Raw genomic sequence first — 16353 nt, 5'->3', positions numbered from 1 at the left:
ACAACTGCGGAGTGCGCTGCAAGTAAGCCGTCCTCCATTTTACGTTTACTCCCCCCCACCCCACCGCACCCCCGCCTTCTTTCAAAAGCAGCTTTTTGTGTAGCCGAACTATGATTGATTTTCTTAATGATACCTTTTGTATCCCTGAAATCCGATGATTAAATGAAGGAAGTACAATTAGTTTGCTAATTTGAATCCACCATGTTTTATAAATGTTTTTACAGCTGCCAGATCCAAAGAAAAGTTTTTTTTGTTTTTTTTTTAACGCTTGTAACACGCAGATTGCACCTGCAGTGAAATTCTCTTTCTTCTTCCCATCCTGTCCTCGTTTTTCAAGAACTGTCTCTTTGAGATTTTCAGCCTCACTGCAGGCATTCCAATAGATCCATCAATTGGGCAAAGCTGTGTGTCTCAAACATACGAGTCATTCCCTCTGGGTATGCGCACACAAATGTACAGGCACGCACATAAATGGACAATCTGTGTTGTTTGTTTCACTGGCCGCTGTCTCTGAGGAGATGATTGGTTCTGTCCTCTCTTGCGGTTCCCTCTTTTTTTTTTTTTGGTGGGGTGGGGGGGGGGGGGCACATATGCATTACAGCGAGCCGTAGTACTGCCTCACGTCATAACGTATTTCTTCTCGGAGGTCAGTCCTCTCTGTGCCTTTCGTGACTGATTACACTGCTGTCAGTCACCAGCGGGTGTGAACCTTGAGCAGTGTTTGCATGGACGATTGCTTGGATGACACGCACCGCTGACTCATCAATAACAGCAGAGCAACAGGGTAGTCAAATTGGGAGATGCGTACATTGCGGTGAATTAATTTCAAGTGGACGTGCTGTGAACGCCATTTTGAGGTTCTCCTTTTAAAGCCTTTCACACTCCTCATATAGAGACACGCTGTTGTTCCAACAGTTGTCTAATCATGTATTCTGTCTTTGTCCCTTTTTGTTCTGTTTTATTTTATTTTTTTCTCTTCCTTCCTCTCGCTGTCTGTTCAACCCCCCCTTTTGTCTTCTTGTGGACACCAGTGATGGCTTCCAAAGGCAAAGTCAGAGGTGAGTGGTGGCCATGTTTAGTTTAGCTCCATTTAGGATTAGAATTACATGTGTGGCTTGTTAGCCTAGATTCCAACAAGCAGTAAGTAGCATTCACTTTGGTATCTCAGGAATGGTATGCATATACTGTATTGCATTTCCATTGGAGTGAGTTACCAAATATCCAACCCATACTGTCCCACATTTGTGTAACTTTTGCTTTGGGTCCCAGCGGTCCACTTTGGTTTGCTTTTGTAACGTGAAGCTAGACACTCATCCATTCATTTTTCCATGTTATAATAGAAGCCATTCAAATAGGAGTCTGCACTGGAAGAAAGATGGGAAGAGGCAGTGCACTGCGTGGTACTTTTTCATTTATTTTGTTTGATTAATATTTGGCAAATTCCCTGCAGAACTGTCTCGAGACAGGTGAAAACACGAGCTTGATAAGGTTTTAGCGATTCAAACCGTGTGGTGACAAAATGAAGCACAGTTTGACACGCAATTTGAGCGACGCACATTAAAACATTTATTACGAAATTTCGGAACAAACTGTCTTTCCTTTGTCTATAATGTCAGTATACGCAAGTGAAAGTGTAGTCAGACTTGCTGACAGGCGGCTGTTTAAAATTAGAGGTGGACCGGCCTATAGAAGGGTATTACTTTTGGAAAAAAAAAAGGCGAATGACGGACGACCCACACCGCAGAGGGATGACGAATAACGGACGCTCAATTTTTAGTAAAATGCCCAACTTTGGTAGCCAGTATAAGCCAGGAAGAAAAAATGCTTAAAAGACAAGGAATGTCCAAAGTTTGGGATCGTTTTACACTTAAGAAGCTGAAGTACCTATTGCAAAGCTCAACTTTCTTAAGTTACACAACTACACATGTACAGTAAAATAAACATTGTAAGCTAGCTTAATTTAGCCTACCACCGCTACTTAGAACAAATTATTACTCCACACTTAGAAAGATAGAACACAGCCATCAATGCATTTTAAATCACTGAATTAAACAAATAAAAGGTAACAAATAAACACAAGCACTGATTCACACTCAACCGGCCGTGTGCCACAAAACACACGCAAAGTGGCGGGTGGACTGGATGTTGCATTTAGTATTGGTATTATGCATAAAGATTTTTAAAAATATGTAAAAATAGGTAGATGTCGTAGGTGTGAACATAATTCCTGCGAAAAATGAGGGAGTACTGTATAGTGCATTATCCATTCGGTAATGGCATGGTGCTGCAAAAGTGGTATGTTACTGCTCAGTTAGTGGTCCACCACCACTTTTGGACAGTAGAAATGTGCAAACAATGCAGAGCAAAATAAATTGCCTGGTGGAAATGATCAAGGTTTCGATCAGTTGACAGTCCGCAAGAAACCGAGGAGTAGTTTGGTCTAGTTAAGCGGTCATGAAACACCTCACGATCTTTCTGATTTAGTAACAGCGCATACACACAGACAACCTAACTCCATGCTCTGTACAACCTCTGTGTGGCCACTTCTGTATGTAGGGATGATTTTTTTTTTAATTGATAAGGTTTGAGTGTTGAATTGTGCCTAATAATTTGATAAGAACAGTCGTTTTGTATCAAGTAATGGAAAGGTTTGCTAGCCTTCTAATAGAGCTGATTATCTGCTCCCGTCAAAGGTCTCTATACAATATAGGGGTCTTTATTGTAATCCAAAGTGCTTTGAGCGGGTCAAGAGTTTCCTACCTTCCAACCTTCTCCTTTCCCTTCTGCCATCATCACATTATCATCAGCAGCAATAATAGGAGTAGTGTAAATGCAACCTCATGTCTGATCTCATTACTCTTCATCATTCCTGAAACCCTTGTCCTCCTGGAGTGGAGTGTGGTCGGCAAATTCATTTAAACCATTTACAGTGTCCACAGGCCAGAATTTGACAAATATAAGAGATCATTGACTATGACCTGGCTGTCGTTCTCTGGTTTAAGAAACCCATCCCACTTCAATTAGGGCAACAGATGTTGTGGAATTGAATTTTTGTGATGTATTAGTGTTTGTTTGAGTATGATAAAACATTAGCCTCCCAGGATCCCCTACAGTTTTGAACCGTCGCCTGCTTTCAAATCCCTTGTAACTTAAACTCCACAATGAGAATTCTGCATTTGTTCATCAAAGAGCCAAGCTCTGTTTATTTACAGTACATGCTTTACGGGGGCCACTTAGTAACTCACAATGCTATATTTGTGCACAGTAGTGGTAGTGAACCATGATTAGAACCATGTAAATGATATACAAACCACCATTATCGGTACGAGCTGTATAGATTGGTAATATTGGTGTGAATTATACATAATGGACAACTGTGTATACCAGCCTGTTCAATGAGCTACTGTTTTTCAAAGGGATGGCATTCCATTGAAAGAACATAGAGTACTTCACACTCCTCCTCCCTTTAAGATGTTTTGATGGTTTTCTCAAATGTTCATGTGCCAAATGAGATCTTCAGTGTCAGTCTATCTACTGCAAACCCTTACTGCATGCTGAGTTTCTAATTTCTTAATATACCCGTCACACCAATCTTTATGATAAGAGGTACTTCTCAGAGGAGCCTTCTCATCTTGCAGTGAAAGTTTTCCCCGGGGATACGCCACATTTCTTCGGCTCACTCCTAAATGAGCAGTATCTGTCAACATATCACAACATATTAAAGAATTACACTTTGCCATGTTGATTCAAGCAATTTGAGGGTTTTAGGGGGTGGTGACGGTGATTATTCTGCTTTCCCACGTGAACATTACCAGGGCTTTTGCTCATTTCCCAGAGTGCACGGCTTCTCGTGACCGAAAGAAAATAAGTAATTTCTCCTCTGTATCACTTCCAGCAGAAACTTTGAATTTCAATATCCCATTTATACCTTGATTCCAATGACCTTATGCTTTTATGACATTTAATTTACGAAACCAATTACGGCAGGAAGCGTGTGAATGGTTTCTAATGCAGCTTTGAAGGCCTCGCAGCTGAGGAGGGTGCTGAGAGGCGCTCTGTCCTTTTGGGCCGAAAATAGGGGAACGTGAATTAGTTTTCTTTTTGGAGACAACTAGGGATGGGCCTAAGTGATCGATTCTGTCGATTGTGTGGGATTAATTGTCTCACTATTTGACCGCAACCTGAGCGGAGCTGTTAATTCAGTCCCAACTAGTTTGCTGTCTGAAGAAGTTGGCATGACGTTCCGCTCTTGGCAGTTGAGCTCCATTTTACGCTATGGCAACTCCACCGGCATCAATAATAAAGTAATCTAAATAATACAATAAAATATTGAACAATTATCCCTAGAATAATCATAAGTTGAAAGTATCAATAAATTAATTTTCCCAATCATTCTTAAAGGGGAAGTCAATTTTTTTCCAAGAATATTTTCTATGCAGAAACAAGGCATTCTGATGAATATTGCATTTGTGGAATATGAGTTAAGTGAAATCCTTCCATTTTTAGCCATCACGGCCATTTTGTGACTTCTGTCGACTGAAAATGTCATCACAGTTGCTCAGGGCTCAGATAACGACCAATCATGGTTCATCTTCAGAAAACAGGTGAACTTTTATCGTCGTTACCTGAGCCCTGTGGGTGTGTGATGTCATTTTCAGTTGACAGAAGTGATAAAATGGCCGCCCTCTGAGATGGCCAAAATGGGTGGATTAACTCTTATTCCACAAATGCAATATTTATCAGAATCCCTTTTTTCAAGTGTGGACACACCTTCTCATTTATAGTATTAGGAATTGTGTCTAGTGCAGCTCCATATGGCAGTTTTTTACATCATGCACTTTTCATATCGCCGCTGTCATGTGAAAAACACTTATCTCCATTTTTTAAAATTTTCTTATTTTTACATGAATCATATTTCTGCATTACAGACATTGAATTAAAGTGAAAATCAAAAAAGTTTCCAAAATTGGAAAGCGATGATATGTAACACAGCAACAATAATCATACGTATGTTCACGAGTCACACGATTCCCAGAAACAAATGTTTTCCAATAACGAGTCAAGCATGAATAAAGATGCAGAAATGCATGCGTAAATATAAGCCTGCTTCCCTCTCTCATCCCTGAGACAAACATCTATGGTATTTTTATTTTTGTTCATTTCTCTGCTCTCACTCACCTTGCAGCTGTCAGCTTCTTCTCTACACATTTTCCATGTGGAAGACAACAGTGTCTGCAGTATTCGTGGAGGCCAATTTAGCCCTATTTCAAAACCATCCATTGTATGCCCTTGGCTCAAAAAAAGGACTGGGAGAGCCCTGTGAGTCTGGAAAAGAGGACACTTGATACCACCTTGAATATCTTCCACTTTTATATATGTGCTCTTTAAATTGATGTCCCTGATTCAAGGGCAAATTATATCCATTTCCGGAAGAGAACCTGGCTGTGAAATTGTCTCGCATGCTTTGTATTGGATTTCAAAACCAAACGATAGATTGATAGAGATGTCATTTAATTTAGCATTTTTGCCTCAGAAAGAAATGTTGTTGTTTTCTGTGCCGCGTATGCCCGTTTACTTTCGGAGAACATTTCTCACTGGGAACAACACAAACATGCTGACCTTATTAAGTCATGCGGCCATGCGCCCTCTTCGTCAGGGCCACGGCTGTGAATGGTCCTCTCTTATGCTGCCCTGCTCTGTCAAAATGACACAGGTCGTTGTTAAGATACCACGGGTGGGGATATTTGCTTTAAAACAGGTTCTACTGTTTTTAGCTGAAGGGTGCCCAAATTAACTCATTCACTGCACTTGATGTATTTGTTTGACTTTTCACACTCCAGCCATTTAATCTCAGGAATTTATTTATATATTTTTTCAAATGTTATTGGTAAAGAGGGTCTGAAAATGTCTGGCAATCGTTGAGTTAATGTATGTGCAGTGCAGTAAAAAAATGAATCCCCCGATATCTTTTTGAAGGTTATCCTACTTCATAAACTAAGAGCGCTTGACCTTGAGGGCACGAATTGATGGCCGGACGTTTGTTTGTGTTGTTTTGGTAGACAGCAGAATCCATTGCTTCGTTAATTACAGCAAGTAATCCAGGCCCTGAAAAAGCAAAGCAGCCCTAAACTATTACACTGCTACCATCATGCTTGAATGTTGGCATTCATTTTTTTATAGCGTGAAGGGGGGTGGGTCAAATGCTATTATTTTTTGGTCAGAAGTAACAAGCAACACAAATTCATAAAAAAAATTAAACTTTTGTTAGTCCACAGAAAATGTCCCCATGGTGTAATGGCACCAGTGGTTGATTTGAAGGCACAAAAAGTGACACATATCAATGTGGAAGATGAGAGGTCTGTTTTTGAGGGAAAATAGGTTGGTGGTAGGAAAAAAAAAAAAAAATATATATATATATATATATATATATATATATATATATATATATATATATATATATATATATATATATATTGTAACTCAACTTGTATGGCTATAATAGTTATAAAAGCATGTTTCTCTTATCACCATCAAATGGTTCTACCAACTGTCCCAATGCGCCTGACAGCTCATGTTTTTATATCGTTGTTGTTTTTATGATCTTTCGATATCCTTTTGTTCTTTCCATTTCAGTGCACTTCTTCAACGTTGTCACAAATGTCCTTTTGTCTCAAGGATGAACCGATTAGATTTAGTGGTCAACATATCTTTTTGACCCCGCATTCACCCCTTTGAATTTAAATTTTGGTAGTTTGTTCAAATTTTGGCACCAGTGGTTGTTGGACATTCACGGTCAAAGTCAGTGCGAACTCACAAAAATGTTTTTTGGCTGTATCTCAAACACACACACAGATTCTGACTTCACCCTAGTGTGTAATAGGAAATGTGAGCATTTAGTCGAAAAGGTCAAACTTACCATTTGCAAATGCATACCAGGGTCGTTTTTCTGATGTTTTTCAGTCTCAGAAAGTAATCAACATTATGGAAAGGAAATTTGTCAAGAGATTTGTGATCTCAACGAGTGGAGTTTTAATTTACAGTAATTTAAAAGGCAACCGTTTTGACCAAAATATCATGCTCTGCTTTTATCCAATTTTCCATGGTTATACATCATAGTTGTACAGCTCAGTTGAGCTCCAGCCCTGACATAAAGGTCAGCAGCTCCAGGCTGTCCGTCTGTCTGGCTGCACTCCTCCTCTTCTTCAATGCATCCTGCATGCCTAAATAAGGAAAGTTAGAAGACTTACTTGAAAGGTCATGCCGCAACACAGAACGGAAGCATGTGCAATTCTGTCTTATTACTATTAGTTGTCCACTAGTTTGCAGCACTCAGGCTGATCCATTTGCGAGAGGCACTCATTGTTCCTATAAAAAAAAAAAAAAAAAAGTACAAATAAAATCTTGATGCAGTATTGACACCATGTGCGGTGGTTTGGCTGTAATGAGTGGTCGGGAGGCACAAGTCCAAATGATTGTCGGGAAGCTCTGCGGCCAGCTTTGATTGTTCGCCGAACAGGCGCTCTGGTTGAGTGAGGAAATGGATGTTGATGAGTGCTTCCATTTTAAACATTCAGCTCATCTACAGAGGGGTTAAGATATGGACGGAAAAATAATTTGCCATCGGATCAGGGGCAATGTTAACCTTCGGCGCGGCATCCGCGAAGATGTCGTTCCAACTAAGTGAAGGAACGCTAATTTCCCTATTGCATCCCTCGCTAATGTCATGCAGATGAGGAAGCTGTTGACCTGCGTCAGCCTTGGCATGTCATTCAGATGTGAGGGCAATTAAAATCAACCCCCCCCCCCCCCCCCCCGCCATTCCCAACCCTGCTCTTCACCAGCAGAATGGAGAGCAAGCATGTCGGGAAGGATCAAGATAAAGGCAAAGGAGCGGGGAGGATATGAGAATAAGAGACAAAGAATGTGGAAATGCACCCTTCAGGGATCAACTCTGAGAGGAAATGAGCGACAGAGCCAGGGATAGGGCGAGCGAGGGAATTGAGCGGCATGCGTGTGAACTGGAAAAGAAAGTAGGGGAAAGCTCCGAGTTGAAGAGAAGATCTAAATTTAGACATGGAAATCAGGGGATAGCAGCTGCCTCCATTCCTCAGGAGATACATTTAAATCAGGTCTGGGTGGCCAGAAGGGAGAACCAAAGAAGCTCCTCCACTGGTCAATTAGACACACAGAGGACTTCATTGTTCTAATAGAACCATCATGGTGGCCCCTTTGGCCCTTTTAAGTCCCAGTGCAGCACTCATGCAATGGGGGTTCCTGGATGTCATTGCAACTTAGGGGGGAAAAAATTCCTTTCCCTAATAAGGTCTTCTCCAGGTTGTAGTTCGCCCATGATGGCAAACGTAGACCTCTGCCAAGGTTTTAACTTGTAAAACTCATCGCCACCAAAATTAAAGTGAAAGTCAAGTGTTAAAACATCCCTGACAATAATATGCGGAACCATGAATCCAAACATGGTATTCTGATTAATATTGTGTGTGTGGCATATGAATTAAGCAGAAAAAAATCCACCTGTTTTTATCCATCTCAGACGGCGGCCGTTTTGATGTCATTTTCAGTCGACAACGAGTGGCAGTACAAGGCAAAATGGCAGCCCCCTGAGATTAGGTGGATTTTTCTGCTTAAATCATATTCCACAAACAGGATTTTAATCAAAATGCAGTGTTTAGACTAGTGGGGGGCATAAAACACATGATTGTAAAGAACATTTTTGACTTGACTTCCACTTTATGGTTATTTAGGAGTTGACTTGAATTTCATAACTCATCTGATGAGATTGGACAGAAATAAACATTTTATATAAATATAAATTATATAAATTTGCTGCAACCAGTTAAGTAATTCCTGACTTTTATTTGTTTGAATTGTTTAAATTTGATTTACAGCTCATGAAAATCCACAATAGACGTTCTCAACCATTTTTAATATTTAGTGAGAAATAGTACCAAATATTTTTCTAATATTAATATTAGGTTGGCATTAGCCTTATGGCAAGTATTTTCCTACAGTATATGTTTAATTAATCCGCATCATACTTTATCCTAGAGAATTGAAATTTACCTGTAAATCCGCATGCCATTATTACATTAAGTATTTTCTGGTAATGTAACGCTGCTTACCAATATCAAAAGAACACCCCCGAATAGAATATTCGACTGGAGAGAGTACATTGCACACAAGCAAACAACGCTACGGTAATAAAAGCACAGACAGACTTTGAATCAATTTTTCCCATAGGAAATAATTGGAGCCGTAATAATCCGTTCTGGGGTCCGAAATACCACCATCATACAACCTTTATTAACTGTACAGACATTTTTAGGAGGCATTTCAACATTCTTAACTGCCGCGCAAGTATACAAAAGAAAAACTTCAATTGCATTTTTAATGACGAATGACTGGGAGAATAAATGGAAAAACATTCCTAGTTCTCTCTCTAAAAGTGTAAAACGATGTTGACCACAGTAATAAGCGCAGTGTTTGACACTTCAGTGGAGTCTTACTTATTAGTATGATTACTTTTTACTTGAGTTATACTCTAAAGTAATTACACTTACTTGAGTACAATTTTGGTTCTACTCTAGCCACTTTTGACTTTGTGATACTGCACAGAGCCTTCCTCAAGAATTATCTACGAGAGCCATCAATGTAGAAGGCTGGCTATTAACTTCCCCTTTGTGGCTGGAGCACAAGAAATAAAATCTATCCCACTGGGCCGGGCTGTATGTATTGGCAGCCTCTCGGCGTAAGTTGGGGGAAAAATGAGGCAAAAGTAAGTGATGTGCAGAGAGGAAGTAATAAAGAGCGCCAGGACAGCGGCGGGAATCTGGTAAATCGTGGGGCAGAGCACGCCTCATGCAAAACCTGTATGAATAAAACATATTTCTCTCCTCCCAAAGCTGCGATCCATTTGCCTCCTCCTCGCCGTGCCCCTCTATCTCTTCCGTGCATGATTAACCTTGGGAGGCCTTAATCAACGCTGGAAATGACCCGTGCTCTTTGACTTCCCCTTCACCTCCTCCCAACAATCTCCCACTCCCGCTTCAGCTCCATTTGTGCGTTTGTTTATCTCACCTGGGCTGTCAATTAAAGTATTTGACTGCTACGCAGTAAGGACTTGGAATCACTTTTATTTTTGAATGGGCCATTTTTCCAAATAAATTCCTCATTCCTTTCCCTTATAAATGTGTGTGTGTGTTTTTTATGATCCTCTCCTGGGGGGATAAGATGAGAATTAAGTCTGGGATGAATAATCTTCCTAACCTAAGCCTTTATTCACACAGCCTTAAAAGCCCATCCTCTGGGGATGGGAACAGTGGATAGATTTATGGTTATTTTTATTTACTTGTTCCCTCCCTTGGAATACACATCAACACGGCACATATAGGGGCAGCATCGGGGTGGCTAGCACATCCGCCTCACAGCTTCCAAAAATCAAGGACATTATGGAAACTCTGAATTGTCCGTATATGCGCAGCTAAGCCGCTGCTGTCCGTTGTTCTGAAAGCACACAGACCTCTCCATGGTGCTGAAAGCTTGACTGTTGCAATTCTAGTGTTACCTTGTCTCAGTGTTTTTGTCATAGCGCCACCCATACATGCACACGGGTCCCCGAGGAGCAGCTTTTAATTTGTTTTTTCTCTGCGTAGCGAGGTTTCAGGGTCCCCACTGTGGGCTGAATGCTGCAGTCTCATTGGTTGCATGTCAAAGTGTGTTTTTCACAAACACCTTAGATCGCCATTTACCCCTATATGATAAATGAAGTCTCATGTCTTGTATTGTTTCTGTGTGGCAGGCATCAGTGGACAGCATCCTCTGGTTCAGAATGTCACCGTGACAGAGGGCGGGACGGCCAACATGACATGTCGCGTGGAGTACAACGACAACACCTCCCTCCAGTGGTCCAACCCGGCACAGCAAACTCTCTTCTTCGGTGACAAGAAAGGTAATTGGCTGATTTAAGTTTTAAAAAAAACATTCCACACGGATGACATTTCCTTTTATTTTATGTTCAAACCATGTCAAGTAGCATAGTTCCAATTGCCTAAAATCCATCCATCCACATGGTTTTGGCCTGCACAAAAACAGCAATTAGACGAGTTGTTTAGTGGAATGTTGGCAGTGAAGTAAAGTCAATTAACTTCACAGCAAACATCTATTTTCTAGTTAGCAAACAATTCTACAAAAAAGAGGCTTTAAGCTATTTATTGCCAATCTCATATGAGGTTTGCTTGCAAACTAAACATAAAACAAAGGCAATCTCACATTGTGTATTTCAAATAATATTAATTTGCTTCAGATGAGTGAGTTTAGCTAACTACTGACAAACCAGGGAAAACGCCATCGTTGCGCTATTGAATAGCATCAGTGTCGTGGTGTTAGAACCCATAAAGAAATATTTGGACACAAATGGTGCAGCAACACATGTAGTCAGACAACGTATCTATACTCACAGGCAATATATTATTTATCCTCTCCAAAAAAAAACCAACTAATTATCACTGCAGCTTACGGAGGACAGTCTTCATGTACAGTATGTCTGCATTATACTGCCCACTGGTGCCCAAGGCACAATGTCCATTGAAATAATTTCTTCAGCAATTACATGTCTGAATATAATGAGGCAATTATACATTTATGTACAGTACAATATATGGTTTCACGGTCATATTGGCCCTCCTAGGAAAACCCAAACTAGAGGTATTAGTTGAACACTGTCTGGTATCGTGGCTCAATTTTCTAGTTTACTGCACTGTGTCAGTTTTTCAGCTGTTTCAAGTAGCGGAATACGGCCACTCAACTATTACGGGGGTTACATTATCAACTGCGTCTGCTTTTACTTAAGTATCGGTTTCAGGTACTTTATACAAGACTGGATCTTATTAAATTGTGCTGGTGCACCTCGTGATGTGGCCTGTGAGTGAAGACTGGAGCCTTACTGAGGTCTTGCACTGGTTAGGCTGTTGTACGCCATTGTTGTGTTTTTGTCCTCACTCCTGCTATACATTTTGTGTCATTAGCGGGACCTCAGTAGCCAATCTCTCTTTTCCTTCATGAAATAACATCTTAACACATTCACAGTATCTCACGAGTATACCCCTCACTTTTTTTTCTGTAAGTTGTTTATCATATAATTTCATCGGACAACACTGCAGAAATTACGCAACAAGAGTGAGCAGAACCCGAAGCGAACATGTCCAGTTACATTTAGTGTAGCAGTTCTTACTCGTGTGCAGTGCGCACTAAGCGTTGTACATTAAAATATAAGGAAAGTGAGGAATTCCTCCCCCATTCCCTTAATTCGTTCAATTGTTCACTGTCAGTATGATTGTCAAAAGCCACAAGCAAACAAATGAGCTCCATTTGCCTACTCAAGTTCGTAGACACTCAAAGGGTAGTCTTCCATTAGTGTCTGACCTCGTGACAATCACACAATATATCCTTCAAACCCCCAAATTAACCTTCGCGGAACTCCAGTGTTTCAAATGCATGGAAACGCATGTGGGCGTGGTACAAAGCCGCCATGGTTTTAATAGCTAATAAGTACAAAAGGTTTATTTCTGACCTTTTACACTCTCTTCAGTTAAGTCCCCGTAAAGAGGATTCATGGATGTTATTTTGTAGGTTCAAGTCTGCTGACTGATTGTGCGCTGTGGCGTCTCTCGGCACCATTAGTGGAGTGTAATAGAGTATGAATCACACTCTCTTGTAAGTGTCCGGATTAAGCACGTATGGGATTTACACTTCTTCTATTATCCCTTCTCTCTGCCCACTGGCTCACTTGTCTGCCTGCCTGCGCGTGTGAGTGTGTGCGCGCGCGCGCGCTGTTTGTGAACGTCTGCAGTTTTTTGGTCCAAGCGACTGCATGCACGAGCAAATTTCCCCCACCGGTTCCGTCAGAGCGGCCGTAAAAAGCAGCCCCGGACATCAAATTCAACAGTTGATGCGCTCTGCAGGTTATTCCATATCGCACCGGGGGGGTTGAGCTCGGGGGTGTATTCCGTGGCATTTCCAATGCAGAGCGGTGCCAGATTGGAAATGAAAAAGCACCCGAAGACTCTCCTATTATCAGCAGGGCTACGACTGAGACCCCGGAATTGCACGGCAGCTTTTTTTTTTTTTTCCTTTTTTTTTTTTTTCCTTTTTTTTTTTTTTTAGGGGGTTTTGCCTGGTGTGTGTTTGTGTGTGCTGGGGGTGGTTTGTCTTGCTCGACGTGGCATTTCACATGCACATGCTGATGGGCGCGCTGAGATGCTGAGTGTTTCCAAAGTGCCACTGGCAGTCTAAGATGATGTCTGAGCTGCAAACGGCTGTGAGCACAGTCGCTTGCAGATTAATGTTGCTTCTGCCTGCTGGGAGGAAGATGAGGATTAGGAGCAGGGCACACTTTTACTCAAATACACAACCCCGGTGTGGCTTTTTGAATATACTTTATTTAGTTGCAGTTTTTTGTCCATTATGAACCGGGCACTCTTTCAACATAATTCGTATGATTGTTGAGCTTTTAGGATTTTCTGACAGCTCCAATGTGTCACCGTATGTATCAACTATACAAAATTCAAAACAACTGTACAAAATTCTCCGATTAATTGATGGAATAATCGATAGAGTAATCGATTCTAAAAATAGTCGATAATGTCAGCCTTAGTCAAGAAGTCCGAGGTTTGAATGTTGGCTTCGGCCCTCCTGTGTGAAGTTTGCGTGTCCGTCCGGTCCTTCCTCTCACATTCAAACGCATGCATGCATGTTCAGTTTGTTAGACTCTAAATGTTCCATAGGAGCGAATGTGCATATGAGCGGTTGTTCGTGTACATTTTTTTTTTTTTTTTTTTTTCAAATCTCAGTCTGATCAAAACATGATTTCTATTATCTTAGGGTGTAAAGTAACTATTAATGGCAAGTTTCTTGATTATGTTGACAAATTTGTTCAAAACATTTGTGTTATAAATGCTGTTTTCATTGCACAGTTTTAACAGTATTTGAAGTGGTGAATCTCATTATGTTAATAAGTCATAGGTTTGCCTTGCATAGCAAAGGTGGCCAAAAATATGGGCTATTAGATATTGGCAAATTAACACAATATCGGTAATGAAATGTCAGGAATTCAAATCGTTCAATTGTCAATTTACGGGGAACTGCAGACACAAACAAGTAAATAGAAAAGGGACAAATATTTAGGAGTTTGCTTCCTTGCTCAAGGGCATCAATGACATGGCTCACAAGCCAACCGGCATCTCTACAGAAATGTTCTCATTCTTTTGACATTTCAGCCCCTAGTGTGTGTTATAGCCTTACTTAATATTCTCATTCTTTTTAGTGCCTTGTAGGCCTTGAACCTGCAACCTCCTGCTGCCAGCAGTTCCTGACGGCCTTACTTGTGCTGTGGGACTTAAGAAACTAAAGCTGAAGTTTTAGTGAAGCAAGTGACTTTTATCATAGCTTGTGCTAAAGTGTAAACCAGAGAAAATATTGTGTGAGACAGTTCCAGGGTGAAAAATATTTTTCCCATGGCAGAGGTCACGTGAGAGTAGCTTGAACGGTTAGAGCCTTGTCTTGAAAAAGATGAGTTGCATCTGCAGAAGACCATACTTTGTGTTTTTTTCCTGTCAGCCAAGGACAGGAAATTGAGGGTCCTATTCACACAGGCTCACCAAAATTGGACAATTGAAGTTTGAAAACACAATTGCTAGTCTGGTGAGCCTCGATTTGTGCTGGGATGCTTGGATAAGAATTTGGCATTAATTATTTAAAAGCATGGAGTAATTGATGTGGTAATAGTTTGGGGGATTTTTTTCTCTTTTTTTTTTCTCCGTTGCCAATTTTCGGGCCAATTTTTACCAACTGCAACTGGTTTAGAGGCAACAGTGAACCGTTGAGCGGTGGCAATTTTTCGTCACAAAGCTCAAATGGATTTCTTAAACTCAATTCTCATACACCTTCCTCGGTCACAAGATCACCATCGAAAAGTTGAGGACATTTTAACAAGGCAGACTTTTGTCATCAGTATTTCACCAACAAATGTGAAAAGTTTGACTGATCCTCCAACACCCACAGAATACTGTTTTCTGACAATTTATGGAAGAAGTGGACCTACCAAAAGAAAGTCTAGACTCTCTTCTTTCGCTCGAAAAAAAACATTTGTTTTAAGCATTTTTCATTCTTTAGTAACACCTCACAGTTCAACATGGCTCGGTTTTACCCAACACACAAAAAGTGAAAAAAATGTATATATTTTTTGAAAGTCAACATATCAAGCTGAGCCGTGAGTTTGATGATGTTTTTTTTTTTGCTACCAAATAGTGACTACTGAATAGTCGGTGACATACGTGAGGCTTTTTTTTTTCACTCAACTACTATGAGGGTGGCAAAAGCCACTAAACCCGAAGACATTTGTAGTCTCCGATGACCGGTGTGAAAATTGGGGTTTTGTGCAGCGCGTGGTGAAAATAAGTACCAAAGTATTCACTTTCACGTCCTGCAAAAGCCTGGATTTTGTCATTTTGATATCCCACACCAAAAAACAAAGTTTTGGTCCTTCCCATGGCAGATACACCCTGAGAGTATAGTAGAAATATCGAAATCATTTCCCCCCCCTAATCCTGCTAACTAACAATTAAAAAGCCTATATAAAAAAAAAACTGCTTTATTTCTAAGAGATAAGCTATTCGATGGAAAATCACAGGGAAAATTGTGAGGACGAATCAAACCACGTGACCTTGAAAACAAAGAAGCGAGTTTGGTTCTCCAGTCAACAACGTTACATCGGTGCAAAAAGATTTCCGCGCACTTCCTCCATTAAAGTCAGCCGCGCCGCTATATATTGCTTTGTTAAGGGCAGACGTTGTGATGGACGCCTCCGCGAGTCCTGTGAGCTTTCACCGTCGCCGCTGTTTTTAATGTCACGGCTGACGTTCATCCAAGACACTCAGACGGATGCGCGAGGCTCCTCATGTCACTCGTCCTTGCTGAACGCTCCGGCGACTGCAAAGGGTTGTTTGAATTTCAAATAAGTCATTGGCACAAAAGTAGGCACTTTGTCCTCCCCATCACGACACCACTGAGGGACTTAATCTGTGCCTCGGCGGCAAGAGAGAGATGAGCACCGGGCGAGAGGGATTCTCTCTTTTATACCACTCAAAAGAGGCCAATATCCTTTTACAAATTGCCCTTTTGGTTGCGTGAAACTTAGGACTTGATAATAGCTTCAGTTCGTGGAAGGCGACATTTTTCTATGATCTACAATTACAATATCTTCATTGCTCCCAAAGCATGGAAAGCCAATGTATAATTACTTTTCCAGGAACTATTTTCAGGCGTTTTTCGCTCTCTCATTGT

At 40.9% G+C, this 16353-nt stretch overlaps 1 protein-coding gene across 4 annotated transcripts in view; it reads left to right on the top strand.

The window, feature by feature from the left end:
* Window positions 1-16353, top strand: part of cadm2a (cell adhesion molecule 2a) — a 185846-nt gene that overhangs the window by 124358 nt on the left and 45135 nt on the right. For 3 of the 4 annotated variants that reach the window (XM_086012644.1, XM_086012643.1, XM_086012647.1), the window contains exons 2-3: window positions 1032-1058; window positions 10814-10963. In XM_086012644.1, coding sequence (XP_085868770.1) covers window positions 1032-1058; window positions 10814-10963 — 177 coding nt within the window. The remainder of the gene's footprint in view (window positions 1-1031; window positions 1059-10813; window positions 10964-16353) is intronic. The other variant, XM_086012646.1, reaches the window with a different exon arrangement.

Source organism: Filicampus tigris, chromosome 17 (genome assembly GCF_054856515.1).
Source record: "Filicampus tigris isolate MCC_2025a chromosome 17, RoL_Ftig_1.0, whole genome shotgun sequence".
Classification (NCBI taxonomy): domain Eukaryota; kingdom Metazoa; phylum Chordata; class Actinopteri; order Syngnathiformes; family Syngnathidae; genus Filicampus; species Filicampus tigris.
Note: the sequence above shows the minus strand (reverse complement) of the source record. Positions and strands in the feature narration are given on the sequence as shown.